At 46.1% G+C, this 27,867-nt stretch overlaps 12 protein-coding genes across 12 annotated transcripts; 8 read left to right on the top strand and 4 right to left on the bottom strand.

Moving 5' to 3' along the window:
- Positions 1-1,209: 1,209 nt before the first annotated feature.
- BKA55DRAFT_714420 (uncharacterized protein) lies at positions 1,210-2,301 on the bottom strand (the record flags this gene model as incomplete). Its single annotated transcript, XM_046200865.1, has 3 exons — positions 1,210-1,587; positions 1,696-2,148; positions 2,254-2,301. Coding segments are annotated over 3 exons (879 nt in total), but the record flags the coding sequence as incomplete, so codon positions are not given.
- A 1,935-nt stretch (positions 2,302-4,236) lies between these two features.
- Positions 4,237-4,610, bottom strand: BKA55DRAFT_582185 (uncharacterized protein). Its single transcript, XM_046194105.1, has one exon. The coding sequence runs from the start codon at positions 4,543-4,545 to the stop codon at positions 4,342-4,344; it is 204 nt and encodes a 67-aa protein (XP_046043420.1). The 5' UTR covers positions 4,546-4,610; the 3' UTR covers positions 4,237-4,341.
- Positions 4,598-5,975, bottom strand: BKA55DRAFT_582183 (uncharacterized protein). Its single transcript, XM_046194104.1, has 2 exons — positions 5,652-5,975; positions 4,598-5,602 (listed from the first exon to the last, which is right to left on the bottom strand). The coding sequence occupies exons 1-2, from the start codon at positions 5,933-5,935 to the stop codon at positions 5,071-5,073; spliced, it is 816 nt and encodes a 271-aa protein (XP_046043419.1). The 5' UTR covers positions 5,936-5,975; the 3' UTR covers positions 4,598-5,070.
- A 357-nt stretch (positions 5,976-6,332) lies between these two features.
- On the top strand, positions 6,333-6,845 carry BKA55DRAFT_582182 (uncharacterized protein). Its single transcript, XM_046194103.1, has one exon. The coding sequence runs from the start codon at positions 6,488-6,490 to the stop codon at positions 6,665-6,667; it is 180 nt and encodes a 59-aa protein (XP_046043418.1). The 5' UTR covers positions 6,333-6,487; the 3' UTR covers positions 6,668-6,845.
- Positions 6,846-6,847: 2 nt separating this feature from the next.
- Positions 6,848-7,339, top strand: BKA55DRAFT_582181 (uncharacterized protein; the record flags this gene model as incomplete). Its single annotated transcript, XM_046194102.1, has 1 exon — positions 6,848-7,339. A coding segment is annotated over exon 1 (341 nt), but the record flags the coding sequence as incomplete, so codon positions are not given.
- A 1,542-nt stretch (positions 7,340-8,881) lies between these two features.
- BKA55DRAFT_714408 (uncharacterized protein) lies at positions 8,882-9,694 on the top strand. Its single transcript, XM_046200864.1, has one exon. The coding sequence runs from the start codon at positions 9,096-9,098 to the stop codon at positions 9,306-9,308; it is 213 nt and encodes a 70-aa protein (XP_046043416.1). The 5' UTR covers positions 8,882-9,095; the 3' UTR covers positions 9,309-9,694.
- A 759-nt stretch (positions 9,695-10,453) lies between these two features.
- On the top strand, positions 10,454-11,989 carry BKA55DRAFT_525397 (kinase-like domain-containing protein; the record flags this gene model as incomplete). The annotated part of the gene is made up of 2 exons (XM_046188755.1): positions 10,454-10,860; positions 10,921-11,989. 2 exons carry the CDS (start codon positions 10,454-10,456, stop codon positions 11,987-11,989), a joined length of 1,476 nt encoding a protein of 491 aa, XP_046043415.1.
- Positions 11,990-13,486: 1,497 nt separating this feature from the next.
- On the bottom strand, positions 13,487-14,017 carry BKA55DRAFT_582175 (uncharacterized protein). Its single transcript, XM_046194101.1, has one exon. It carries the CDS (start codon positions 13,973-13,975, stop codon positions 13,724-13,726), a length of 252 nt encoding a protein of 83 aa, XP_046043414.1. The 5' UTR covers positions 13,976-14,017; the 3' UTR covers positions 13,487-13,723.
- A 361-nt stretch (positions 14,018-14,378) lies between these two features.
- Positions 14,379-16,599, top strand: BKA55DRAFT_714402 (uncharacterized protein; the record flags this gene model as incomplete). The annotated part of the gene is made up of 4 exons (XM_046200863.1): positions 14,379-15,219; positions 15,721-15,734; positions 15,798-16,091; positions 16,152-16,599. Exons 1-4 carry the CDS (start codon positions 14,677-14,679, stop codon positions 16,597-16,599), a joined length of 1,299 nt encoding a protein of 432 aa, XP_046043413.1. The 5' UTR covers positions 14,379-14,676.
- A 1,476-nt stretch (positions 16,600-18,075) lies between these two features.
- BKA55DRAFT_582170 (uncharacterized protein) lies at positions 18,076-18,487 on the top strand. The gene has a single exon (XM_046194100.1). The coding sequence runs from the start codon at positions 18,202-18,204 to the stop codon at positions 18,370-18,372; it is 171 nt and encodes a 56-aa protein (XP_046043412.1). The 5' UTR covers positions 18,076-18,201; the 3' UTR covers positions 18,373-18,487.
- A 763-nt stretch (positions 18,488-19,250) lies between these two features.
- BKA55DRAFT_465773 (uncharacterized protein) lies at positions 19,251-19,850 on the top strand (the record flags this gene model as incomplete). The annotated part of the gene is made up of 1 exon (XM_046186110.1): positions 19,251-19,850. A coding segment is annotated over one exon (600 nt), but the record flags the coding sequence as incomplete, so codon positions are not given.
- A 5,259-nt stretch (positions 19,851-25,109) lies between these two features.
- Positions 25,110-26,320, top strand: BKA55DRAFT_545030 (uncharacterized protein; the record flags this gene model as incomplete). Its single annotated transcript, XM_046190777.1, has 2 exons — positions 25,110-25,512; positions 25,563-26,320. 2 exons carry the CDS (start codon positions 25,110-25,112, stop codon positions 26,318-26,320), a joined length of 1,161 nt encoding a protein of 386 aa, XP_046043410.1.
- Between the last annotated feature and the right edge of the window lie 1,547 nt (positions 26,321-27,867).

The raw sequence follows: 27,867 nt of genomic DNA, 5'->3' as shown, positions 1-27,867 counted from the left end.
CTTATTCATTCTTCCACGGACAGTCACATTTATATAGGCTGGCAGATGACATATACCTGAGATCAAATGTCTGCACGCCAGTACCAATTTCGTGACTAAAATATGCGTTGCTATCGCGGTTCAAAGGCACAAGAACTGATCTGAATAATTGAAAAGACCTCAGCACAGCTATACCCTTTCAACACCGGGAGCCATCTAATAACTGCACTGCCATCTTTTGGAAGCTCTGAGTTAACTGGATCTACTACATCTCTGCCAGTGCAATGATTAATAGTATCTCGTAGTATACTGCCAGTTAATTGATGTATCTGTCGAAAGTGCTTTGCGAATGTGTCTGGCCGGAGTGCTGTCTTGCATTTCTGGCAAATGAGCATACGGTGCTCACCATCAACTTTTATATACTCATCCATTGCTATTAAGCAGTGCCTAGATGATTACAGTAATAAAACAGAATAGAGTAGTAAATGCTATTGTGATCCTAAATTCTATACTATGGTATGATCATGGTACTGTGACTACTTCACTCCTCAGACTTACTAGATTAGCTGTATTACGTGCGCACCTCTCTTTGCTTGGATAGGGCCTCTTTGAAGGATTGGTCAATAAAAGTTCGCATAGACTTACGCATGTAACTATTCTTTCTTATTATCCTCCTGAACATCATTCAACTTTCTCTAGGCGGTAATTTAGCTCCCTTAGCTCAGGGTCATAATGCTTCTTCCACTGCGGATATCTTCGAGAGTATGCTTCAATGAGCTCATGTAATCGGCTTTCCATATGGCGCACGACCTGCGCTTGCTTCTTTCGCATGACAACTAGGCTCTCCTCATCCGAGGTGTACTCAGCTTCTTCACCCCCTGAGACTGAACTTGAATCGGTGTCTGATTGAATTGTAGCATGATTCTGGCGCCGCGTTTTTCGTCGTTTTAGTTGATCATGTTGGAGACGTTCGTAGGTTTCTAACCCCCTCTTCAAAAACCACAGGCACTCAATAACTTGGTCGCATTCCTCAAATGTTTTAGCGACTTTAATCTTCTTTATGGGGCACTGTTTGCTTGGGAAGTAATGTCCCTCAGGCGAGTTGTCTAATTCCAGCATGGGCGCTGGAAAGGGATGTTGCGCCGGACTGGCTGTGACTTGCTCCCGGAGACGAACGAGTTCGGCATAGAGCTCATTCTCAGGCATTCGAATCAACTCCTGTTCGGGTTGCATGACATAGGGCATGTAGCTCTTGGAAAATAGAGTCGTTGCTAATTGCCAGCCATCGACAGGATGGAGTTTGATGTTGGAGGCTGGCAGTGGATGTGCTAGAGTTCCAGTCTGTCGGGACTTGGCGTAGTATCTGATAAGTCCCTGATGCGCGCTAGGCCACCAAATGAACTGTTTTTCTTCTTTATCTTTCCGCATAAATCCCCGGCTATGTGGATAAGGAAGAGTCCAATGGCTTCCAAGAAACGACCTTTTCAGGTCTTGCCGCCACTTCCGTGCGCCAGCCTTGCCTCGTGCAGTTTTGATGGCATGGAAACTCTGTTGGAATAGCATGCGATATGGCTTTTCGTTCCATCCTTGTCGTTCAAAATAGTCATCCTTCGATTTCCAAAGCCAAGCAAATAAGACATGAATATCCTTTACCGCCAGTCGATTTCCTTGTGCAAGCTGAAGTGGCTGGTGATCCTTCAGCATGGCGTTATTAACACTATCGTAATACAGAGGAATCTCTCCTGACAATGCAGATTCCAGATATTCTGGCTTCAGAGCTGACTTGACGTGGAAGAAAACGTCTTTGCGAAAGGCACACAGACACAGCTCCCGAAGGTAATTTTCTAGGAGGTAAAGGCAGTTGGGGATAGAGCTGAATTCAAGCATCCACTGGTATGCCTTATTCACTCGAATGAAGTCGATCCGTACATCTCGCACTTGGTGGTATCGAGCGCGATACGCATTCTGCATGGATGGGTTGTTGAACATCATATAAGGTGCATAAGGTTGGCGGAAGGTAAGCGTATTCCAGTCGATCTTGTCAAGAAACCAGGCATAGCCATACCTCTCCATAGTGAGCTTGAATCCGAGACCTTCGTGGCGGCGAAGTCCGTTTGGCTGACTTGCATCGGGTTGCTGCCGTACGTCTCGCCAGCACCCAGCGACCTTCTGTATCAATCCGCCTGTATATGAGAATTGGAGACAGCGAAGAGACATGAGCATAATTCTTGTGTGTTCCCAAGTCACAAAATATGGATCTTGAAAGCTGTATACCACCTCGAACCCTACACAGAGCTTATTGATGTTGCACCGCACCTGTGTGTTTTATATCATATCTAGTATCTGGTTTAAGGCGGTAAATAACAGCTGTTAATAGAGATCATTTAATCTTAGCCAAGGTGAATGGAAGATACCGCTGTGAATATTACTCTTATCCTCTTCTGGATTAGATTATCCTGATATTTTTAGATTACCTACTGAGTAAATGTGTAGAATCGGAAAGGATCCTCTAGTCGTCGAGCAAGGCTAATTTGCCGTTGAGCTCGCCTCTTGTTCCTTGCTCGGGCATTATCAGCCGCCGCCTTTTCTTCTCGACTTGCATACTTCGCAGGTCGACCTGGTTTAGATGCTCTTTGTTGTCCGGTTTCTCTCCCACGAGCTGGCTGTTGGCTGCCGCGGGCCACATAATATAGTCGTACAGTCGGTCGTGGGGGGCATCAGGGAATGAGTTTTGGCTCTAAAGTAGAGGCTACTTGTTCAGGTACTTGTAGCCGCGGGGCAGGTCTCGCTTGTTCAGATGATTGTGATATTGGGGCGAGCCTTGGTTGAATAGCCTGTTGTGGCGCGCAGCAGCTTATTATAAGCCTTCTTGTCGGCTGAGATATGGGTGATTTTTGTGACTTGAAAACTTGCGCACATCCATCTACAATCTGCTTTCGAAGACTTGCTATGTACTGCTCCAACCGACGGCATGTTTGGAATTCCAGTTCGGGCTGCAGGCAGCTCGGGATTACCTGTTGTGACGTTGCCAATACTTGTGCCTCGTTTTCTATACTAGATAAATGAAAGATCGAGGAATTGTCATCACGATTCGCACTTAGATCTCGAACAACAGGGTCACGAATGCCACGCAGCGGATTCCGCCGCAAACCATTGGGTTTATTTGATAAGCTGAAAGCAAAGCTCTCTTGATCATTGCGGAGTTCCCGTACTTCATATGACGAGGTTTGGCCAATGTGGCGATGAATCCAAGACTGCCATTGATCCTGGCTCCAGCGGAGGTATTGGGGGAGAGGTGCCGGATAGCCCTGCCGCCAGCGGTTTCTCGCCCAAAACCAGCTTTCCTGAGAGGTTTCCTCTATTTCAAGTCCCGTTTCACCCTGGACATCTATCGAAAACCACCGGCGCTTGCCATCCTTGGACTTGGGCGCTAGGTCTCCCGGCGTGGGATATGGTAATACCCAGTGGTATACGAATAAGTAGTGTAGAAATTGGCAATTGAATGCCTGTAATAGCCTATTTTCCGTTGGCATATGTTGTAATGCAGTACATATCCACTGATGAAGCTTCCGGAACGGTTTCTTTTCCCAATTGTCCCGTAGCCATCCATCATTCAAACCGAATAATGCTTGGGCAACTTCCTGAGGGCCCTTGACACTCACACGATTTCCCCATACTGCGGTCATATCATTGGCTAGGGTAGCTGAAAGACCTTTGCGACAAAACTGAACATGATCGTCTAGGATCGTCTTGCAAACTTTCGGTCGGAGGTGGCCTTCAATGGAGTGGAGGACGTCAGCCCTCATCTGCTGTAGACAGATATGACAAAGCCATGACACAATCTGATCGGTGATAACATTCTTCCCCGAGATACTGCTGCAGCCATTCAAGACCTAAGTCAGCACAGCGACTGAGGCCAAAGAAATGCCTAGCATGACCACTATATTTCATAAATCGTTGATGAAGAGTGCCATTGCCAAATAAGACTGAACCAGTAATATCTGGAAGAAACTTTAACAGAGCCCAATCGATGCGAGGCTCAATCCAGCAATAGCCATACTTCTCTAGTGTTTGACTAAAGCCAAGGCCGTAGTATACTTGTGGCAAGCCCGCTGGCTGTGGCAGCTCTCTTCTACTCCACCACAGCGCCCCTTCTCGGGAGTAATCATGCCCTCCAACTGCAACCCGAAGACATCGAAGAAACATAACCATCATCTTGGTTTGCTCCCACGTCGTCAGCCCCCCAGAACGTTGAGCTCGAATCAACTCAAACCCGGTTGTAAACTTGTTGATATTGTGCCAGACGTAATCAACAAAGATGGGAGTGCGAACTGCCCACAAACAAGACGGACGCCTTGGTAGCTAGGTGGAGCGGGCTTCGGGGGTAAGAGAGCGCAGTACTGTCAAGACGCTTTGAAATAAGCCCCATGATATGCGATATTCCTCGTGGACACCGAAGGATCGTTGTTTGGAATCTGTCAGGCTGAAGTGACAACGGCGCTTGCTGGCCAGGTACGCTCGGTTAGTGATGTTGCTCGATGCTGGCTTGCCGCTAATGCTTTGCATACCATTGCGAAGCTGTGGGTCTAATGCCAGGTGCCGTAGATCTGGATTCTGAAATGGATATGTGCGAGCAGCGTCTACGATCTCTGATGAGACTATACATCTGGCCATAAAGAATACCTCCACGGCGGAGCCGAGACTTTACAGGAGCCAAAGTAGTCATAGAGCCAGCATCTCGAAGCATCGACTCATGGTAAAAGTTTTGGCCGGACTTGGGAATATCCCCATCATAGAGCTCGTCCTTCTTTCTGTGCTTGCATAATGTTGATCTGGGGGCTGTGAGACCCGTGCAGTCTTCTGCTAAAGCACAGGAAGTGCTGAATTGAACTATTTATTTGTTATCGCAAGTAAACTGGGCATAGACTACCCATAAAGGCACCTTTGCCCACTAGCGATCGAGCAGCATACATACATACATACAGATCAAAGGAGAGCCTCATTCATGCTCGATCCCCAAGCCAGAGACTTTCCTACTCGTACCATGCCGGGCTCAATGGTAGTTCCGTCGACAGGAAAGCCGGTATCGAACTAATCGCAATAGTTATAAACTAGCACACTGTCATCTTCCTCCGATCGATGGCTGTTTCTAAAGCATCCCTTGTGCGGCCAGCTAGAAGGCAAGGTTGGCGGTCGGGGCTCTGTTCTTGATAGTGAAAGGCCGGATCGCGCCCCGTATGGCCCAACTCGTCTTGGAGTCTCGGATAGGTGATGCAACGCAGTGGATGTGACTTGTTGTATATCGATTTCAATGTTGTCATTATTGTCATCAGCCATAAATGCCCCATCTATAGAGGCCAATAAACGATTCCTTACATCCACGCTATTCAATGGGGCATCTTCATATTGCTGTAGTAAGTATATCCTCAAAAGGATACAGCTGTTGAGCTGGCCCAAGGCCGACGATAGATCTGGAATCATCGATTCATGAGACTGGAGGAGAACAATATCCACCTTTGCAATCAGTAGGAACTGTTGTGCTTTGAAAACCCGTTCCAATATGTCAAGAGAAGAAAAGCAGGCCGTAAGCCGGCTGCGGAATATGGCTTTCAACGAGTTCCACCTATTGACCCGTCAGACATAGCACAAGGAATTGAAGGGTGTTGACATGCAAATCTTTACACGTTTTCATAAGTGAGTATGCATGATGTATACAAAACTCCGTGCAAAGCTTGAAGATTTGGCCGCCAGGTGATGTATCCTCATCATAATTGCATGTGCAATAGCTAAGGGTTGTCTGCTCGACGCCCTGTTCAGAGGAAACATATTCTTGAATATGTATCACTAATCTCTCGGGCAATAATGAGTCGCAAATTTCGTTCAGAATCTCGGATGGCAGCTTGATTATGTGCCCCGGGCTGCTGGTGACGTGAGACATGTTTTTGCACTCTGACATAGGAAGGCTTGGGTTGGAAAAAAGAAAAAAAGAAAAGGTGTACTGGAAAAATAAACCAAGACATGGGTTTAAGTGGACCTTAAAAGGTAAGATGTCTTGGTTCACGTGTCGTATGATCTCATCCACACATCGTAAGAAAGCAGAATTCCGCAACCCCGCTGGGTTCTCGAGTGGGTCCTTAGCGAGGATCACCGTACCAAGCTCTTAGAGTGTCTGACTAAAAAAAGACTCACTCATTTCACAGCTGGCAAAGCTACCTACCCAAGTCAAGTCTACGTAGAATTAATTTGTTTTATCTCAAACAACCTATCCTAGCTGCGCGGCGTTAAGGGCATATCCCTTCCCGGACGCAACTAGACATCGGGAACCCGAAATTTGCCCTGATACACGAATAGAGAGTCAAAGAGGCATCGTCCCCTGCAGCAAGAATTTATCTGTGGGCTTGATGGAGCATTCCCAACCACAATGCAGCCCCAGATCCTCGAACTGTATGAATGAGCATCCCTCCGGTGGCACGAGTTCCTTCACTTGCCCAGCAGACTTGGACCAAGAATGGATGCCCTAATCCAAAGTGACCGAAAGCGAATCCTCGGACACCAGCCGAACCTCACTGCTGAGGGTATGAGAGAGACAGTAGAAAGATTGATATTTGAAACACAACTTACCCCTGGTCAGAAGAGGGCTGACGCTGGAAGCCGAGGTCGTGAACAAAAGTCACCAAGCCCTGGGTGAGGTTCATTGGATGGCATCATCGCCTGCAAAGCGGAGACGTCTCCCCCATGTCGCCGCGTCGCCAGTCGACGAGATAAACTCTTCCCGGCTCAAGAATTACCATCACAAACGCACTGCGTTTCATGTTTTAACCAATCGCCGTCTAGAATCTTCGTCCGGAATATTAAGTTTCCAACAGTTTAGATTAGGAGTTCATTTGGTCATAGGATCCACTGGCTCTGCCTTTCAAGGGGATTTATATGACATGATTGGCCGTGGGCTCGCTATTGATAAGCATTAGATATATCTTACGAGTTCACCCCTCTCAGCTTCAATCCTACAACTATGCCGGCCCTCAGGTCCCTTAAATTCTTTAGTGAATTGGTCAAGTTTGGGTTGCCATGGGACCTGACAACTTTACTCAATAAGTCAATCCAATCGAAAGCGTCCAAGCCACGAGACAGAGTCTACTCGCGTCTTGCCTTAACAAGCGAATTGAAAGAAATCGAAAAGTCACCTCTAGCTTTCCGGGCAGACTACAAGAAGCCAGTGGAAGTGGTTTTCCGTGATGTAACTCGACATATCATTTCGTCAACAGGAAACCTGCGGATTCTGTCACTCATACGCTATACCCCCAATTGGAATAGGTATACGTCCTGGGTAATCGATTTCAGTGCCCACGCTGAATGGGGGATAAATTGTACTGCATGGTTCAGGTTGCAAGTTTAAAGGCGCCATAGTGATCATTATAGTGACCTGGTCACCAATAGCAAGATCTGGATAACGATTGAGCTTCGATTAATAATGAAACCGTTTAGAGTATGCTATGACTCCATAGCACTTTACGCGACAGGACGCGTCGCGTTCTGTGGCAAACCCTTAGCAAACTCCTCTTTCTGATCAGCATTCTCCTTCCTGTATATAGGATAAAGTCAAATCAACTCTACACCCTGGCAATAATCAACCCTACTAGATGTAAAGTGAGCCGATAAAATCAACTCTACTAGAGTTGATTTGGTCATTAGTTACTAGGGCGGTACGAAGGGATGTAGATTATCATCCTGGTCCGAAATAGCCGCTGTTGTTTTTTTATACAGCCCTGAAGTGACACTCGCCTCTGATAACTATACATATGGATTTTGTTATATGACTTAAACTTGTTTTTGTCGAGAAAGTTCAATTTTAGCTACGAGTAAATCAATTCTGGCTTTTAGCTCCAGATCTCTGTGTTAGACGATCTTCGTTCAAATTAAGCGAAATAGCAATAACATACTTAAACTGACTTGCATCCCAGATAAAATTGATAGACCACATGTACTCTCGCCTTCCGTTATGCCTACTCTATCGGCCGATCATTGGTATCTAATCTGTCAAAAGCTTCACTTACCAGATCGCTTGAGATTTTCCTCCACTCATCGTTACGCAAGAGAAATCCTGGGTGATTACAAAACTCAAAGAACGCGGTATTGGAATTCTATTTTTAAAAGCTATGAATGGGTAGACGCTTTCAAATTGCAGCACCTGACCCCTGTCCTCGTGTTCCCTGAAAGAGAGGGGTCTTATATCTATCTGTTCATGGTTAAGAGAAAGAATGTAACAAGTGATAAATGTCACGTTTCCCAAGATGATGATGACGCCACTCCCGAGCAGCTCACGGAGGCTAGGATCTCTCTTTTCAAGACGATTAGGAAATCTCTTCGCTCGTATGCCCCTGGCGAGAATCCCTGGGAGATTCAATTTGAAAGCTTCACGCTGAATATGAGTAGCATCCTGTTACCAGGTGCTCCAACAGGCCTTAAATGCCCGCAACTATTTGATGACCCATCTAGGAAAAAGGTAGAGATAGCAGTTTATGAAGGGGGAGTAAAAGAGTTAAAGCTGGATATTCTGTATGGAGAGGTTGCATTTTCTAAGTCTTCTGAATTTGAAAGAATCATGTTCATCAGGCTCCCTGGCGATAGTTGTGGAGGGATTCCTCTCAAATCTTTAAATCTGACGTAGACTGATATACTATGTGGCGGGATAAGTTAGCTGCAGTCAGTATATCTGCAATACAGGTGTCTTTTCTCTCATAAGCCGTAAAGTAGATCATTAACCGGGCGAATGGCCATTCTGATGTTTTTATGCGAGTGATAACATGGCTAACAAGGAAACTCCTACAGGCATTGAGGGATAATTAACAAGACTTACAAGGCGAATATACCAACAACGAGCGAGAAGGACTTATATATACATGAGTAAGGTGGTTTTGAAGGTCTTAGTGTATTCTTTTGTCTGATGCCCATCAGTCAAGGATATCCCCGGTCTAAAGAGCTCACGAACGCCCTCCTCCTTTTTCAAGTATTTATTAACCCCTGACTAGTTTCAAGAGTTCCCTTGCAAGAGACACCCACTCCGAGCTGTACAAGTCCACCTGAATAGATCGAGATAGGCCCAGTTCAGTCCGTTCATGGGGTCTGTCACAAAAGAGTATCCCTTGTCACGGTTGGCCATGTTGTCTTTGATCTTGAGCAGGTTGATGTCAGGCTCGAGCCCAAACATCAAATCGTTGCACAGGCGATTAGCCTCTGATGAGATGTGCTGCCAGGGACCGGAACTGCCCCATATAGACCTCTGCCTCTTGCCCCCAGCTCACCCTCTGGTCATCATCGCTCCAGTATAGGAAAAATGAGAGCATATCGTTGCGGGCTGCCACGCACCCGTAGGCACGAAGACTTGTAAATTCTTCAAACGTCGATTGGGATCCCATGACCATGTACCGCCTATGCACATGTTTAAACAGTTCAAGCTATTTAAACCGCGGCCGACGGTCGATTCCTAGATGAGCATATGACCGCATGGGGAGAGTTCGCCCAAGGAAAAGAAGTCGTTAGATGTATATGAATCCAGAAAGGTAGGGTGTATAGGAACGGGCGTTGAGGAAGCTATTGGTTGCTTCCGAGAATGCAAGTATACCGCCGAAGTTCACAAGAACCATCGAGCTTGATTGGCCGTCTTCAACCGTTCCGTACATAGAGCAACACTCAGGCCGAAAACGAGTTCGGCGAGGGAGCCAAGTAACCCAACTCTGTCGGGTCTATTAGCGAAACCCCCAACTCCATTCTCATCGTCATCGCTAGATATGCAAGCATCATCATCACTGTCATTATCGATGGCGCTTTGCAGGTCGCTATAGTCATCGTCGTCGTCATCGCCTTAAGGTCTCTATAGACATTTTCATCCATATCCATAGGTATCGGGTCCATAATGTCAACCCTCGCTTTTGCTGCTACTACTTCTTAATGCTCTTTTTCTGTTGCTCTTTACCCTGATACTAGGCAGGAGACTAAAAGGCAAAAGATAGTAGTATGAAGTGGGTAGTGACAACGGGAAGTCGAAACAGTGGAGTAGTGAAGGGAACGAGTGCACGGACAGAAAATAGATAAACAACAGGTTGCTCTTGTCGAACCTAGTTACTATATCAATGTGCACGGACAAAAAGTGTAGAATCTTGGGGTGGTATTTCGGAAGAACGCCGGGAGATCACAAGGGTGGTCTGGGTTGGCACGGACGAAAATTGAATAATGCGGCGTAATTTAAATAAACATTGGTACAGTAGGTAGGCGCCCGGACGCCCATTTATCCTTGGCCACCGGGGATATGAATGGCATTAGTCATCATGGCTTCGGACCTGCAGCTGGTTTTATTTAGCTCTCCTTACAATTATTCGGGGGCTCCACCCTTCACGAAACACGTTATTGCCCGCGACCTCTCTCTCTCCACGATCGCATCCATGCCGAACGACGAGCCTATATTCTATGCAATGCGATGTTCTGGTTTATTAATCGCTGTCTCTTTGCTATCTCGACAACCTGGACATCCTCCGTCAAATTTATCTACAATATCCTGCGACTTCCGCTAGTCTTCGTCACCGGTTTTCGACACCCGGCAACAGCAATTACACTCCAACATGCGTGGCCTTTGACAGAGCAGCAGATCTATCGTCGCACCGATACGTTCTTCCGATCCATCGATGATGATGCCATCCGGGCACTAGGGACCCAGCATCACATCAACAGTCTGCCATGTGAAATCAAGGCCCGACATCGAGGCAGTTTCAATGGCTGCTTCGTGCTTGAGTTTACCGACGGCTCTACGCGCATCGTGCGGCTTCCTCTTGAGCCAGCAGTAAACGATGCGTGGAACAAAATACGAAGCGAAGTTTGCACAATGCAGTCAGTGTCTCCCAGTCTGAAGCGCACTACCTTCACCCTCAACTAATACTGTCCTCGCAGATACGTGCGACGCAATACAAACATCCCCGTTCCCCAAGTGTATGCATACGGTCGGAGCCGACTCTGTCGAGATACCTCGGAGCATCAAGTCTTCATGATCACGGAATACGTCGAAGGCCAGCAATTGACCAGGAAAGCGCTAGAGACCAGTCCAGAACCTCACCGTCAACTTTTTCTTCAGCAATTGATCGATGTCTTTGCAGAACTTCGAAAACTCCCCTTTACACGGGGAGGATCGCTAATGCCGAGCAACAACGAAGATATTGAACTTGAAAATCCACCGGACATTGTCGGTGCCTTCTCGATCCGCAAGAACGAACTCCAAGCGGCCGGATACACAATGTCACGCATTGTGACTACGAGTGCAACAGAATTCTTCGATGAGCAATGTCGTGTCCTTCAGCATATGTGGACAATGCCTTACAAAGATCTGGATCATAAGCAGGCTGAGCGAGAGGAGTTTGCGCAACGATATATCCGTCAGCCAGAGGTCCAAAGCAGAATCGGCGTCGACTCGACCAGCCGGACATTCTTTCTAACACATCCCGACCTTCGCCCTGGCAACATCCTCGTAGACGATGAGCTTAATATATGCGGTATCATCGATTGGGAGTTCGCGGCAAGCGTCCCGCGGTGTGTCTCCGTCCCCCCGACATGGATCACAGGCAATGACTTGGGACTAGCCGACCTACCGTCCGATTTCACACGCGTTCTATCTTCTATGGAAGAGAAGTCGGAGTACCACTCTCAACTTGCGGCTGACTGGGGCTCCAGAGACCCCCTTGCTTGGTCATTATCCCACATACTTATGGATCCGGCCGAGCTTGACTTTGTTTTCTGGGAAAAGGTCATGCCCTACGTCACTGGGCTGTGTGATATCCCTATTCCTGACAATGTACAGCTACAAGCAGACGTGGATCGGCGCCTGGGAGTATCACAGAGCTTCGCCCAGTATCTCGATACGCACAATCTTAATGTGGAAGGGCGCGAAGAGGCGATCCAGCGCTTGCTGCAGGAGAGCCGGGTTACGATTGATGAGTTGAAAAAGGGAGCTACCGCACAGCCATAAGTGACGATAACTGGATATTTTGTGTGCATCCCACTTGCTCTCATTACCATATTTGTATAACCTCTGCCTTCCAAAGATCGGTTTAGATTTCAACCACACCTACCAAGCGAGCAATGGACCTCACTAGTTTCACCCACGTTGTTGCGCCTGCATCTCGTTGATCTTCAGCCATAGCACTCGTGAGACCTCTCTGAGTTGGGCCGCCTCTCTCTCTATTCCCTCGATTTGGGTATCAACGTCTTGTGCCTCTTCTCTTCCTCTTTTCGTCCGCGAACTGGAACCTTGTTTGGACAGCAACTTCAACGACTCGATATTGCTAGTCAACTTGGAAATGGCTGCGTCCTTGTCGGTCGCATCTTGTATCAACTTATCCAGTTCAGCCATAAACCTCGCTTGAGTCTGACCGTCCATGATTGAGCAAGACTGGAGGAGACGTTTATGTTAGTTATGAGTGATGAAGTTCCAGAAACGCCGGCTGGCCTAAAAATGTTGGCGATAGTGTTTCACTGACTTGAGAAATAGTATGCGAAGGATGTATGAATTAAGGAAGAATTCTGTTCCTCAAGACTGCTCGCTTTGATAGACTCTCTTCTCACTGTGGCGATTCCAAGAACCAACGGCCCATCCAGTACACGTTATCATTTAGGTACATAATATGCAGGCCGGCCCAACGTAACCTGCATTGGGAGTCTCACTGGCATAGTATGTGGCTGTTGGCCGCGTTAAATGCTGCGCCTAATGTGTAAAGCAGAAGACTAAGCTTATTCGGGTATAGACTGTTTTAACTGTTGCGGAATAAAAGGCAAAACGCAGCGCGTTAACCACCGTGCTAGAAGGTTAGCTGTAACCTCGGTTAGAGATCACAGTAGGTTTTAATACCGAAGGCGCCTACAACGGCCTTCTCACAACAATCTGACGACGGTCTCTATCAACAATTCAGCTACGACTTTGTCAATCATTCGAGATAGATCATCGTGTCGATATTATTCTCTAAGTATAAATACTATTACTTTAACTTTAATACCTATATCTATGTTGTAATATGTATTCTTAGTGATAACGTATGCGATAAGTGAGTTGATCATCCAAGTGAGTTGGTCAAAAATCCCTCAACCTACAACATTTCTATCTGATCAGATATCAGTAATGCGTGGAGGGATGAATGATGGGTTTAGGTTGTCGGTTTTCGGCTGTGTTTGGGAGGGCTCAGCCAATTAGATCACGAAGAAAACGAACGGTCACCACCCAGCGCGCGCGATCCCTGCTCTTTAGATGGTAATCGTGGACGCGCTGTTGCGATCAGAGCCCCACTGAGAATGATCTACATTGTAATCGATAATGCCAGGATCCGTAAGGCTGCAAGGACGGAAAAAGGGCATTTGGTCAGACCAACGCTCGGGCCTCCTTCGAACATTCGACAGTCGGGAGCAAGTCCTGCAACCTTACAGCTAGCCACCTCAGCTTGACGGTGGCAATGTGCAATTCGGCTGGCAAAGTGTATGATTGCTCTTAGTGTGGCCGCAGGTTTAAGTGTCAGGCAGCAATGGGCCGAGGAGACTTCGGCTACGTTGGTTGAGAAAATGGCGCGCCCCCGCCACCATACACGAAGCAACTCGTCGGTATTCATAATGAGGCGAGATAGGAAGCTCCATTACAGCCAATACCTGTAATGCAGCAGGAGGCTTTTTTCTTTGCAGGCGAATCCATAATACAGGTTCCTTTGTCAGGTCTTAGTTATCCTCGCGGAGCGGGCCGATCTGCCTTCCAACAACTTGATACTAACATGGCTTGCGGGGTAAAGCGTGTCACCGCACAATTGAGGAAAATACGACAACCAATGATTTCCCATTCGGTTCTCCTCACTGCCATGCCGCAATTGTCCTCTCGCACCACTAAGTGAGTCGCCGAGCCGCTTTTGAGTTGCTCGCCTGCACTTGTCAGTCCGTCACAAGTGCCACTGAACGCCCGATGGTCCTGTGTTTCCATCGCTGTGTGGTCAGTAAGTGCTGAGGGGCTTTTATGGCTGCAGCTGGTCAAGCAAGCCGTTTTGGGGATTTTGACAGGGTTTCCATCAAAACCGAAAACGGCCATAGACCAAGGCTATTTTCTCTTTCCTCGGAGAAGGACTAAACTCTGTTATCCATCCCTTCAGTGGCCCTAACGCCCACTACACGGCAGAGCCATGCTTTCGGAACGGGCTAAATCGCACTGGAGCAATGCTACGAATGTGAGCGAGATGATCTAAACCAAGGCCATTTTTAGCTTCTGCCCTTTCCTGGAGAAACAGCAGGCATCTAGGCCGGGTTGAATTTGATCATCTCCTTGTACATAAGGTCATCATGAAGCCGTTTCCTACTTATTTGCAGCGACAGGGGATTAGTACACTAAACCATACCATGTAAGCGAGGGAAGGCGCACAGGTCGAGTAATTTTTGTATTCGGACCAGAACCTAAGATCGAAAGAATGGTGCACGGGCCAGACAAAATGGTATTGGGTGCCATTACAAGTGGTAATTGGTACAGTAGGTTTAATGGGTACTCCGAGTCCGTTTTCGGCTCAAACAGTCCATTTTAGTGATGTTCCGTTCCAAAGCTCGGAAGACGGTTAGAATGTTCCAGTATATATACCTAAGCACTTCCCTACATATATACATAGAAGGAGACAACTTATACACTAGCAGTCTACCATGGCAGCTCTTCCCGACGACGTTTGGCGTAAAATTGTCAATCTCCTGCCCTTTAAAGACTTAGGAGCCTTCAAGTCTAGCCACCGTCATGCGGGAGAGATATTAGGCAAGTCCGGAGCTCAGAAATTAAAACCTTGGGAAACGATATTTGCAAGCTATGAGTGGGTAAAGACTGCAAGTTTTGATGGGAAGATCCCAGTTCTTCTATTTATAGATGAAGATATGGACAAGCCTTATGTATACCTTTATCTCACTACTAAAAAAGCTGATAGAGAGGATGAACAAGATACAAAAGAGGTCCGGCGGGAGAATGAGGTTTTATTTAACGAGATCAAAGCGTCTCTTCGTCCAACTACACCTGGAAGACACCACTGCGAGGTGGAATTCAAAGAACTTACATTAAATATCAGCCATATACGCTATGGGGGGTTCATAGAATGTAAGGATTTGGTTCAGAAGTTCCGTAAGAAGTTCCTTACTATAGCTATGTATGGGAAGCCGCCTCGAAATGTCAAGCCGCAAGTATTAGGTCGTGAATTTGCGGTAATTCATATTTCAGGTTTTCAGCCTGTACATTTTAGGGACAGAAACAGGGGCAGATAACTTTGTGAGAAGCGTATCCTGGATATGTAAATACCTTCTAGAACTTTACTAGTTGGATGCTTTTCAAAATATATTTATTAAGATGTTATTAAGAGACAACAAGTTAGAATTATATGGGACCCTATCCTGCTTAACTATACTACCTAACGGTAATTATAAGGACTAATAAGCTTTCCTATAAGCACTCACTTGCTCTAACCAAAATAGGTCGACCCTACCGCGACGAACAAGGCTGTATAATCCAGCCACTTAAGTTTTAATGAGAAGTAATTAAAATATCTAGGAAAAATATTATACTAATACAGAACGGGCCCCTTTTTGGGTTTTAGACTAATTAGATCTCCCTATCTTAGCATGGATTATTCTACAACGTCCATAAAATTAACGGACCCTAAATAGCCAAAGCCCAAACCCCGTTCTATTAGCTCGTATCCTCTCTAGGTAGATGAAGACGTGTAAGAAACGGCCGGTAACTTACTGTGGAAATGTGACCCGGATGCATGTTATAAAGTGGACAGGAAGGCCGCGTTTTTAAACGAGGACTGCAGACAAGTCTTTGGCCAACCGCTATTTACGGCTCTTACCAAGAAAAGAGATATCCGAAAGACAATTCGAGATGAGGCCATATCTGTTGCAGGTTTCTCTGAAGATAAGCTGGTTGCTATCTTATATTATCTGATCAGACAAGGCGTCTTCCTCGCAGCCGCTTCCATTCAGCTCCAATTCCCAGACCTACATAAACCTAGTCTTACCAGCAAATCAGCAGACCAACAGCTATCAAATATTAGATCTTCTAATGTCTGGCTAGAAAGGTGTGATTGTTTAGCTATTCGGCGGTTTCTTCTTACCTTTTGCTGACAATATATAACTAGTTTATTCAAGACTGGTCCCTACTCTGATCTCATCTTGATATCCAATAATAAGAATTACCCCGCCCACCGCGCAGTCGTTCGTTCTCAATCTTCGGTCGTAGATAAGAAATGTCAATTTCAGGACACCACGCAATGTCCTTCATGCGACACTTGCGGAGCTGCGCCAAAGTATCGCTTCGACTTCATAGATGACGATCCTCAATCTGTAGATTGCCTCATCCAGTATATGTATCGTCAGGACTATCAGAACCCTTGTGGCGGCCATGATGGCGAACAAGAACATGGAAAGATTACCGAGAACCCGGACGAGATAAAATTATCAGATGACTGTGTTGACGACCATCATCCGGTTTTCACGTCAAAGTGTATGCACTCGCCGAAAAGCATAAACGGGTATACAAGGTTGGAAGGACCGAGCTCCGTCATAGGCCTGAGTGCCATGGTCTGACGGATCATTTCTAAAAAGAGCTAAAAAAAAAAAGAAAAAAAAAAAAAAAAAAAAAAATTTGTTGGTTAGATCTCACATTCGTCGTGATAGACACTGATGAACAGGAGTCAAAACTCGACGCGCTGCTGTTGAAATGTTGTCTTGCCTGAACGTGTTTCCAAGCACCAATCAGAAATCCAAGTCAACCCCCTGTAAAGTGGGGTAAATTAAATCAATTGTTGTACAATTGATTTTGGACTGTAGCATTAGGTTAGGCTTGGACCTGCTGGATGATTACCTGCCTCTCTGCTGTTGGCATGCTATGCCGTACCCTTAAATGGCTATCTGCCTCCTTGGCTATATGCAAACTGGCAACTCTTGTAAATAATAATGGGAAACTCGGGCAAATGAACAAATGGCTCCATCTTGGGGCTGGTATTATCTCTTGGTTCTATGCCTTGGATGGTCTTGGTTATAATATGAATCGTGGGGTCTAATGGCTTCTCTTTGTTATGATACTGTATACTATGGAATTGTTTAACTATCTTAATTTGCTTTTTTTCGTTGCCTGGTGCTTTTAAACCTTAAACACAACTATTATTTCCATTTAATAACCTGACTCTTGCGCCTTCTGCGATGGATAACTATGATCTGCCAAATTTCACCAATCATAATGCTTGCCCCCCTGGTCACTTTCAACCACATTAAAAAAAACGGCCAAACTTCACATGCATCGCTTGGCCGCAATTCGGGTTTAAATTAATTCACACTCTGGGAAAATACTCTCCTAGAACTTACCTCTTCACTGATACCGGGTTTATTTATTTTATATGCTAAAATGTCTATGAACTCTATCCCATGTCATCAATAGCGCCTTTTCATTTTATATGGGTTTTTCTATGAACTCTACTACAATTCATTGCACCCATTGTGGGTAAAGGGCCGGATAAAAGGAGTGTAGACTAGAAGAAGACCCTAAGCACTAGCCACTCAACTATTTGCTATGCTACCGTTCTGGGGCAGTGTTTGCTGCTTTATCTATCTAAATAAGTTGGTCTGTCCTCGAAGCCGAATCTGGTGAAGTTTCCACTCTTGCTTGCCCCAGCGCATCCGAACCTCACTTAGCCTGTCCGTTCCAAAGAGACTGGTCGCATCAAGACTGGCCACCGGGCGTTTCCCCTCCCGATCTCCGCATGCAAAGTCCACTCGCAAAGTCTATCACATGTACCGGTATTGGTTGCTCCCCCTCAAGCGGTATGAATCGCAATTGTGCAGCAATGTGTTCGAAAAGTATGATGGCTCGATGGCTTTGTTTAGCGCCCTGTCATGGTGTATAGAATTAACTGAGGTATTTTACTAACTCGCGGCGTATTTGGATTCGTCGTCGTACTCGAATGCTAACTTATGCCTTGTAGCACCACTGCTCGGCCGCATTCAATGTGGTTACCCAAGTCAATCAGAACCAAAATGATTGACTTTTGTATATATGTCGACTTGAAACAAGAGGAGCCGGAGGCCTTCCAAGCGCTCGAGTCTCTTTGCAAAACAACACCTACCACCACGGTCAATCATACTGACTTTGAGTGACTGCAGTTTCATCCCATTGTCCTGAGCATCGAGACTATGGGCCCAGCTCCAAAACTAGACACTGCAGAAGTCCAAATGGGGGTATGGCATGCACGGCAGTGGAAATTCTACCGTTCAACAGTGCTTGCATCATTACACAGATCGGAGGAAGCAGAGAAACAGGCTGACGAGATGCTGTACTATCGCCAAAACTATTGCCATATGTAGATGTCTCTTAGCTCTCCCTTCTTTATGTTCATTTCATCGCTAGTTTTATCAACTAGACCAGACGTGGTAGGCTTGATAGAGTCCGTCGTTCCGATCAATATAAACTCAACCTCCCTTAAGTAAAAAGCTTATACTACTTCGAAGCAGCAAGCAGCAAAGCAGCTGGGCTCTGGAGTGCCGTATCGTGCTATTGGCCTGATAGATAGTCTTCGTTCCATGCTGATTTGGGCTTTTTTTCTGTGATCGCAATGATGGCAAGCGGTCAGTAATGCAGCAAGCGAGGCCATCCTGTATGCCGCAGCCACGGAGTTGATTCGTTCTGTTCGACGTCGCGACCATCAGACTGATGATCGTCGCGGAGCTCTGAAGGCCACATGTTTTTGAAGACTGTCCGGGCCGCCAGATTAATTAGGTGATATTTTCTGGTGTAAATTTACACTTTCGACGGGAGGTCAGCCAGGAGCTCGATAACACTGTTACTTTTCGATGAAAGAGGATTTACAGGGGTGCAAGCCAATGAAAGGCCGTGGATTTCCACTTTCACCGAAAGAGGGCCGGATAAAAGGAGTGTAGATTTTGGACTGTAGGACTAGGCGACCAGGCGGACTGGCGACCAAAGGCCAGAGACTGCCTCTCAGGATGACAGATAAACATCCAGATAACAAATACAGCCAAAAGCAATACGTCGTGCCAATCTAAGCCCCACCTTCAAGTCAATCCGAAGGCCGATACAGCCCCATTGAACAAGACGTCCCCCAACTCTGTAATATAAAAGAGACTATCTCCCTCTGAAAAGAAGGACTATAGTCTCTGCCTATTACATACCTCCTACACAACTACTACATCTTGTATCCACGAGTTTCTCATCCTGACACATTATGGGCGCCAGCAGCCGTATTTTTATTCGCCACAAAGAGGTGTTTGTTCTCGGCCAATACTGTTCATATGACGGCGATATTGAGGGGCAAGGGCTTTACCTCTTGAACTTCTTACGTTCTGACCGTAATATCCGGCAATTAAAGAAGGGACTTGAGCATACAGAATATATAACGGACGATGATGCACTCAATTGGAAGTGGAAGCTTGATCAAAAACTTTGCAAAGATGAGGATCTACGAAATGCTTGGCTTTCATTTCAATCGGAAGTCGGTGATAGCTTGCCACGAGAGATCCAGGAGTTTCATCCATCCGTTCATCCCTGCACTGGTGCATCTATTCTCAAGCTCATCTCAGGTGCCACGAACAAACAAAAGGTTCTGTTAGTCAAAGAGCTATATTCTATTGGCTGCTTCTATGACGAATGGACTTATGTCGTGGACCTTGATAAAGAGCGCTTGGAGGTTTATCGCAACCTCGAAGAGAAGAAGCCTGGCCACATGTTCTTTAACTACTATCCAGACCAAGACAAGGTCCCGGGATTCGTCTGTGCCTACACTTTCGCAGTTTTAGAGTGCTTGAGCGAAAGGGAATTTATTGAATATCACAAAAAAAGCCGCGAAGATGGACAGCCTCGAACATTGGAATTAACGCGCACGTCGCGCGGCCTCTTCCAACAGTTCAGGATTCAAAAGCAGTGGAGACAAAAACAGTCGAGACAAATGAAGCAGCAAAAAAAGGAAAGGTTGTTAAGTCGGCTCTTACCTATGCGAGGTGGCAGGAGGTAGAAGAAGTAACGAGACGATCTATGGAGTAAATCGCTTTTGGGGATAATATCAGAAAAGTCTCCAGTTATGAACAGGGTCACATGTAACCTCGTATCTTGTGTACTATTACTATCTCTGTTCAATTTCGATACATATATCTTAATTAGTCTATATACCTTAATATTTGTCATAACTTGTTTCGCCTTAAAGACAGATAACGATCGCGTCAGCCGCCACCTCAAAGAGAAACATGGAATATCTAAAAATCGTCGGCAGAAGCTCAATGCCCTCGTCAATTCCCTGCAGCTTCCTGACCTGGATGAGCTGCCGAAACGACCAGATGGATCTGCACTGCATCTATCCCTAGCCCTTCAGACTGGAGCGGAGTGCAAGCACTGGAATTTGCGGTCCACTATAGGGTATACAAATGATAGCTTGATATGGAATGTCGTAGTGAAGCTCTAGTCTCTTGAGCGCCTGAACTTGACTTGGCGTGATGTTTTGCTGACGAAGGCCGTTATTTGAAGGTGCTTGAGTAGACATACTGAGAAGGTGAGATATTCGGAGAAGAGACTGCTACAAATCCAATCGCTAAACCATCAGCTACAAGTACAAGACGCGATAGTCGAGGAGAGATCAGACTTGGAGTCAAGTCAACTAATCGTTTTGGTTACCTATGATTGGCTCTTGCCTACACGCAATGAGCTCAGAATGGGTGGCACGGATCACCGTGTTATGGAACGGGCCCCGTTTCGCGTTCTGGTAAACATGACCTGAACAGTAACGGGGCCCGTTACGAGTTTTGGAAATCCCTGTTGATTTTTAGACCGTTGATTGGCGTAAAACAGGTAACGGGGCCCGTTACCGGCTAGTATACTAGAGTAGAATGTTCAATGCGGTCTAACAGACGTCGTCGAAGGTCCTTCTTGGAAGAGAAGCTAGATACCTTACAGCAGGCTATAGCTGCCCTCCAGGATCTCCCTAAGCAACACTCCCTCCTCCTGCTACGAGGTAGCATCCACCTCCTCCTACGGCACCTCCTTCGGCAACTAAACCCAGAAAGTCTATCTGATCTATGGGGAAAGGCTGATATCTATATCAGGGAGGCTGTTAGGTCCTTGGTTGCAAGGAGTCCGGCTGACCTCCCTTAGGAACCTGATCCCTATCTCTTATCCCTCCCGGTAAGGGATGGAGGCCTAGGGCTCCCTCTGCATAAGGAACTGGCCCCAGGCCTATATCAGGCAGCCAAGGAAGCTACCAGGGCCACCTTGGAAAAAATCTCCTCCTTCTTCTATCCCCTATCTCCCCCTCCTCAGGCTAGAGACCTAGGTCCCTCAGCAAAGGAGGTATACAAAGAGATCAACAAGAAGAAGCTAGAGACCTACCTCCAGGACCTCCCCTTGCCCTATAAGCAAGCAAGGCTAGAAAATGCTAGCTATCTAGGCCGTAAGTGGCTCAGAGTCTTACCTACACAAAAACCTCTCTCTTTTACAGACTCTGAGACTGCCGAAGCCCTACGAAGCCGTCTTTTCTACCCTATCAAGCCTCTAGACCTGCCCTGTAGTGCCTGTGGTGCTATAGCTAACCTAGGTCATGAGGGTACTTGCAAGGGAGCTAGCAGAAGGTGGATTGCAAGGCATAATGCTGTTAATAGGGCCTTTGTGAAAGCCCTAGGCAGCCGGCCCGACCTCGAGGTCGAGATCGAACCTCTAGTCCAGCAAGACTCCTCCCTCCGGGCTGACTTTGCAGTCACTATTGGAAACAGCCGCTACTTCTATGATATCCAAATCGTAGCTATCTCCAAGGACTCTGCAAAGGAGGACCCCTATAGCACCTTAAAGGAAGCTGCTGATGAGAAAAGGCGGAAATATCAGTCTCTTGGAGCCTTCTTCCACCCTCTTATCTTCTCAGCAGGCGGCCTTATGGAGCAGGAGACCTCTCAGACCTACAAGAAGCTCCAAGAGCTCCTAGGTCCCTTTGCAGCCTCGCAGCTTGACTCAACTATTGGTCTAGCCTTAACTAAGACTAGGGCTATCTCAGCCGCCTCTATAGCTCGAGATCTACCTAGGAGAACTTACTCCTAGATAGCCTCTTCCTACCCTCTCTTTCTCTCTCTTATATCTACCTCTCTTTTTCCTATCTCTTTCCTTTTACCTATCTCTTATCTCTATCTCTCTCTTATATCTTTCTCTCTTTCTCTCTCTTATATCTATCCCTTTCTTATCTCTCTTCTATCTCTTCCCTCCTATCTATCTTTTATCCCTTTTCCTATCCTCTTTTTATCTCTTTCTTTTATCTCTTTATCTCTCTTCCTTACTATCTCCCCTATTTCTTTACTATCTCCTTTATCTATCTCCCTTTTATAGTCTTGGTAAACCCTTATATAAATAGCAGCTGAGCAAGATAGCTTTCCATAGCCTAATATAACCCTATCCTAACCCTGAAATGAGCTGGAGGTCAAAACGACAGCATACATGAACGAAGGAGCTTAGATTGCTGGGCCTCACTGCTCGGCTCCTGTCATAGGCGATGACGTCTTTGAATGCTTTGCAACTCTTTTTTTGCTAGGCTGCGCATAAAGCCACAACCAAGATTGACAAGGTTGAAACTTACCGCCCCTTCTGAGGCGCCATCGTCCAACAATCAACGAATTGTCAACCAATTTTCCCTTTGTAGGACAGCCATCTCACACAAGGGCCATAATTCCACTTCGCTGGGATCATCGATGTTAACGAATAACATTATAACGGCTAGTTTGTCAATGAGATCTAACATGATCGGAATATTCTTTTGAGTCCTTGATCATGACCGAATAGCCGTTTGGAAGTGATAAGCAGCCAAGTAGCCAATTTTCATAGTTCAATTACATCATAAATCATCCCGGAAACATTTTAAATATTTCCCCCAATAGTGGAGGCTTCGCCATCGCGACTGCTGTGGTAGAGTCTCAATCCGTCGCTCAATGATGTTGTGAGATCCAATGGCAAGCTAATATATTAGACTTGTCGACTCTCGAGATAATTTATCTCAGAGCCAAGTCGTTGAACTTGACAAGGGTCAGCCGACGGAAACGTGACGCGTTTCATATTTTAGGGTTTCTGATTTCATTACACCGTAGTGCGGTACGAGAAACGCAATGTGTTTCCATCGGGAGAAATATGGGGCGAAAGTGCTAGACGGTGATTGGTCAAAAACAGGGAAAGCAGTGCGTTTCTGCGGATAATTCCTGTGTAGGGTGAAGTGGCCAACTTGCCATTACAATGGTTAATAGGGCTGGATCAATTACTCTAGCATAACATTTAGCTTCTGCAACTTTAGTTCTGTCATGCACGGAATGGGACTCCGAAGTACAGGGGCCGTGGAGATCAATCATTTGGTTGTAAATTGACTTTGCACAATTCTGTTTGAGAAGGTGACTGACGAATTATTGACGATCGACGAGAGGGCACATGATAGTAGAGTCATGTGTTCTAAGCCATCGATGACACAATAACTACCTACAGTGGGCGTGCAAAAGTTCCGACACATTCCGGATCCACCCCAACTACCTCGATCTCATACTGCCATTTCGGATTGCAATTGCATGGGCAATAATTCTTCAATTTAGATAATATATATATCAATCTGTAGAGACTTAAAAGGAGATTCCAGAAATATAGTTTAATACTTGGTATAATAGCCATTTGCGTTGTAACAGGCGTTCAACCGGTCGGGCATCGATTTTATCACGTTTTTGACCACTTCATCTTCGACCTCCGACCAAAGCTCCTCTGCAGCTTCAATCAGCCGGGCCAAAGCTGCTGCAGACTTTGGATAAGCAGCAATTTCAGGATATCTATCGCATATCCTCTTCTTCAGGACTTTCCATAGATTTTCAATGGGGTTGAGATCAGGGCTGTATGGCGGCCAGTCAGCAAGAAAGACTCCTGTTCTTCTTGCCCAGGGCAGCAGCCAATTCTGAACTTTCCGGCATTTATATGTACGGGCGTTGTCGTGCTGAAAAGTCTCTCCTTCCTCGACCAGTCCGGGAAGATAAGACTGTAAACAGGATAGAATAATCCTTCCTGTTACGCCTCCCCTCTCAGACTCAGGATCGCCGGCAAGAGGGACGATCCTAGACGGCTTATCATAGTGAATTGCACCAAAGAACATCTGAGAATGTCTGGCAGGCCGTCTACAGGGCTGCACCTTATCTTGATGGAGTCTCTCACCCTGTGGTGTTGTCAAAAGAAGCTTCTGAAATAGAAGGGGCTAGACTTACAGCAGAGTAAAATGACCACTTGGTATAGTCACCGTCTGTACGGTCGATAGAGACCTCATCAGAAAACCACCAGCTATACCAAAAAGACTCATCTTCATGACGATATTTTTCACAGAAAGCTTTTCTCAATTGAGCACTTTCTTCGCTGAGAAACGGGCGTCGAAGTGCAAGCTTGTGTTGTATCTTCTGATTGATAAGCCAGCGACGAATTGTGCTTCTTTTGCAGTTCAAACAGGTGCAATCAATTATTTCTTGGTATGAGATAAAAGCGTTTCTTCCAATGAGTATTTTGATATGATTTTTATCTATATCTGATAGTCGTGATGGCCTTCCAGAGCGAGGTAAATCTTTTGCTGATTGTTGGTGACGGTACCGTCGAATGACTCCATAGATCGCGTGCCGACTTAGCCCCTCACTGTCTGCGATATCCTGCACGCGAACACCTGATTCGTACATCGTCACAAACCTCGTTCTTTTGCAAGGAGAATGATGTGTTTTTTGCCGTATTCGAGGCATCTTTTCCTATAGAAATAACGCGATGAAGTTGTGGTGTTGATGTTGATGTTTAATTGAAAGCGGGGTCCGGACCTCGGATGTGTCGGAACTTTTGCACGGGACTGTATCCAGTGAGTCTACCACTAAGGGAGGCCTACCATCATAGATCCCCCGCCCCTAACTTCTAATTGAAGAAGCAATCTGGCTCTTGTGAATCAAAATCCTCGACAGAAGAAACCGACGGAAATAACTCGAACTTGTCGCCCTTCTCCCGGCGCTCATTGACTGTTTCGCGAGTATTATTTTAATCTCCTGCATCGCCCTACATTGATCCAGGCATGATTACTAATTTGGACGATAGAGCAATCTATCAGGCAACTAAGCACATTTTCGCGGAAGATAAAGCTAAAATCAGAAATCTTGCGCCTGTAAAAAGATGGATTAATTGTCATTTACTTACAGGAAGTCCGGTGCAGCAAATTGTGACTCAATATGGCGACGAAGCCGTATATCACTCGGTCATGCAGCTCCTATCGGATAAAGTGTATGAGTCTACCTCCATCGCTAGTCAACGTTTTCCCGATTTGTTCGAGTCTTCCACGGCCCAGACTACAGCCAGATCCCAGCTCGAGGAGGAAGCCACCAGGAGCGAACAGGCGACGCTGGATGACATTACCCAGACCCACCAAGATGACAGTCAGGATGCCTTTAACTCAGCAGAAACCACAGCGGCAGTATATGGTTCGTCGGACTCATCTTTAAGGTTGGTGATAGTAACTAAATCTCGCCAGACGCTAGTGACAGCACTGTGTCCAGTGAAGTTGGCATCTCATCGTTGTTTCCAGTCCATCTGCCGTTTCCTATACAGCATCTGCTTATGGAGAAACTACAAAAGATTCTGGAACTTGCCTGTTACCGGTATGGAGTTAGAAAACTCCCAAGTATCATGCAAAAACGGGGCTGGGATTGTCCGGAATCGGTAGAACTCAGTAAATGGGCGGAGCTCCTCGGACGTGAGGGAAACCTGGAACGGCAAGGAGACGGCAAGCCCTTGGCAGAATTGCTACCTTCGATTGCACAAATTAGACATACAGCTGTTCATCGACTGCGTACCAACTCAACAGGACTAGAGAGGTTTCTTGCCGATGCAGAAGACCTCGCTGCAGTTCTGGGAGATAACATCTACACGAAGGCCATATCGCAGCTACGTTTGGATGCTCGATCAACACTTGCAGAGCTTACTCGGAACAAAGAATTTATCCAGCTACAACTAGAAAAGGCCCAGGAAGAAATAGCCAAGCAGCGCGCCGAACTCGATCAGGAGGAACGGGAGAATCTGCGCCAAATGGAACGAGAAGATGAAAAGTATCGCGCTCTGGCGGGCGAAAGGCTGGAAAAGGCTCTCCATGTGCTGGGAGGCCTGAAGGTAGCATCAAAGAATGAGAATACGGTGCCGAATGGTATGGACGGCGACGAGGCCATCCCTATTTCTGGTGATGACAGCGAATTTGATCACGTAGAGCAATTCGAAGACTGCAGTGAGACATGACTCTATTGAAAATTGTCACAAGAGTCACTAAGACCTCTATATAGGTCGATGAATATATTTTGGAATCTCTCTTATACCTACTGTATTAAGGTTCATCCAAACCGCGCCGCATTGTTCAATTTCCGACCGTGCCAATATCCCCCTGAGAGTCGGTCTCGAATAACGTACCAGAAACCAACAGTCGGAACAGACTTGAAACACGGGATGTCATCGTATACCTGAGAGTCATTGTAGGGCGCTGTCGTGGCTGGAGTCGGATAAATTCTGGATAATATCATTGACATCACTTCGGCATTTTCGTCTGCTCCAAATAATTCCATTTATTTGATTTTGAGTAAGACATATTCTGTAGTTAGCCTAGGAACAAACGGCCATGATCTCTCTCTTAAACGTACAGGTTCATGCACTTTCTAATTTCTGCTTGATACAGAAGTCAATGCTTCCGATCGTGGTGCTGGGGGATTCGCTGTAACTAAATATGATGCGGGAAAGGGAAGGCGGTGATCCGCCGCCGCTTCAGCAGTGGCGTGAACTTTGTTACAAGAGCCACACATTTTTTAATCTGACTCTCGACACTTATTACCAAATGTACGGTGTCATAAAATTTAAACTTGGATGGCATTCAGATGACGATTACATATTTGAGAACTAGGTAGCACGAAAAGGGCAATAGCAGGTGTCGTTCGGTATGAAAGTATCGACCTTTGCGAGATTCTACGCAGACTGACCCCATAGCTACGATCTCTTGATTTCCACGACCGATTTAAAGCCCAACAGGGAATCAAAAGCTATTTTATAAATGAAGTAAGATCTTCTATGATCCTTTATAGCCCTAGGACTATGTTTTAGTGTGCGACTCAATACTGTGCGGTTGCGCTGGGGAAGGGGCATCACGACCGGCGGCTATACGAAGGTCAAAACCCGAAACCTAGAGCTCAACATTGGTTCACTGATCTACCCCCTGTGAAGTAAGGCTTGAAAAACAACTCTACTAGAGTTCGTCATGTACTACGCTGATAGGGTCCAAGACTTGCAGATAGATGGTTTGTCTCTTACCGCAATACGTATAAAGGTGTTCTGGGGGCAACATGGGAAATACTTCATGTCCAGCAAGATTTCAACCAATACTAGAATAGCCAGTGAATTAACATTCAAATAGACATATATGGAGAGAGTCTCTTCGAATACATTCGAAATCACAATGAACTTTACTGGAAGAGGAAGGTAGAAGTTTCAATAGTTGCTGCGGGCAATTCTGAGCGCTGCATGTTTCGGCAGCTGAACTCATTGTTATTAGCTAGTCTGTGGACATAACACAGCAGTGCCATAAGTGCTGTAGTCAACCGGAGAATTTGAGTGCCGCCGATGTCAAAGAGGGTTGTATTTGCTTTAAAATGCTGAAAGTTCTGGTTCTTTCTTGGAAACCACGTCATCATGATAAAGATGGTCGGCATGCTGATGCCTACAGCAACGTCATTGCAATTTCAGGAACGAATAAGCAGCGGCCGCTCTGAGAGAAGGCATTAATTACGTCCCTATTCATCAAC

The sequence above is a fragment of the Fusarium redolens genome (assembly GCF_020744475.1).
Source record: "Fusarium redolens strain MPI-CAGE-AT-0023 chromosome Unknown BKA55scaffold_21, whole genome shotgun sequence".
NCBI lineage: Eukaryota > Fungi > Ascomycota > Sordariomycetes > Hypocreales > Nectriaceae > Fusarium > Fusarium redolens.
The sequence above is the reverse complement of the archived record's forward strand: the minus strand, read 5'-3'. Positions and strand labels throughout refer to the sequence as shown.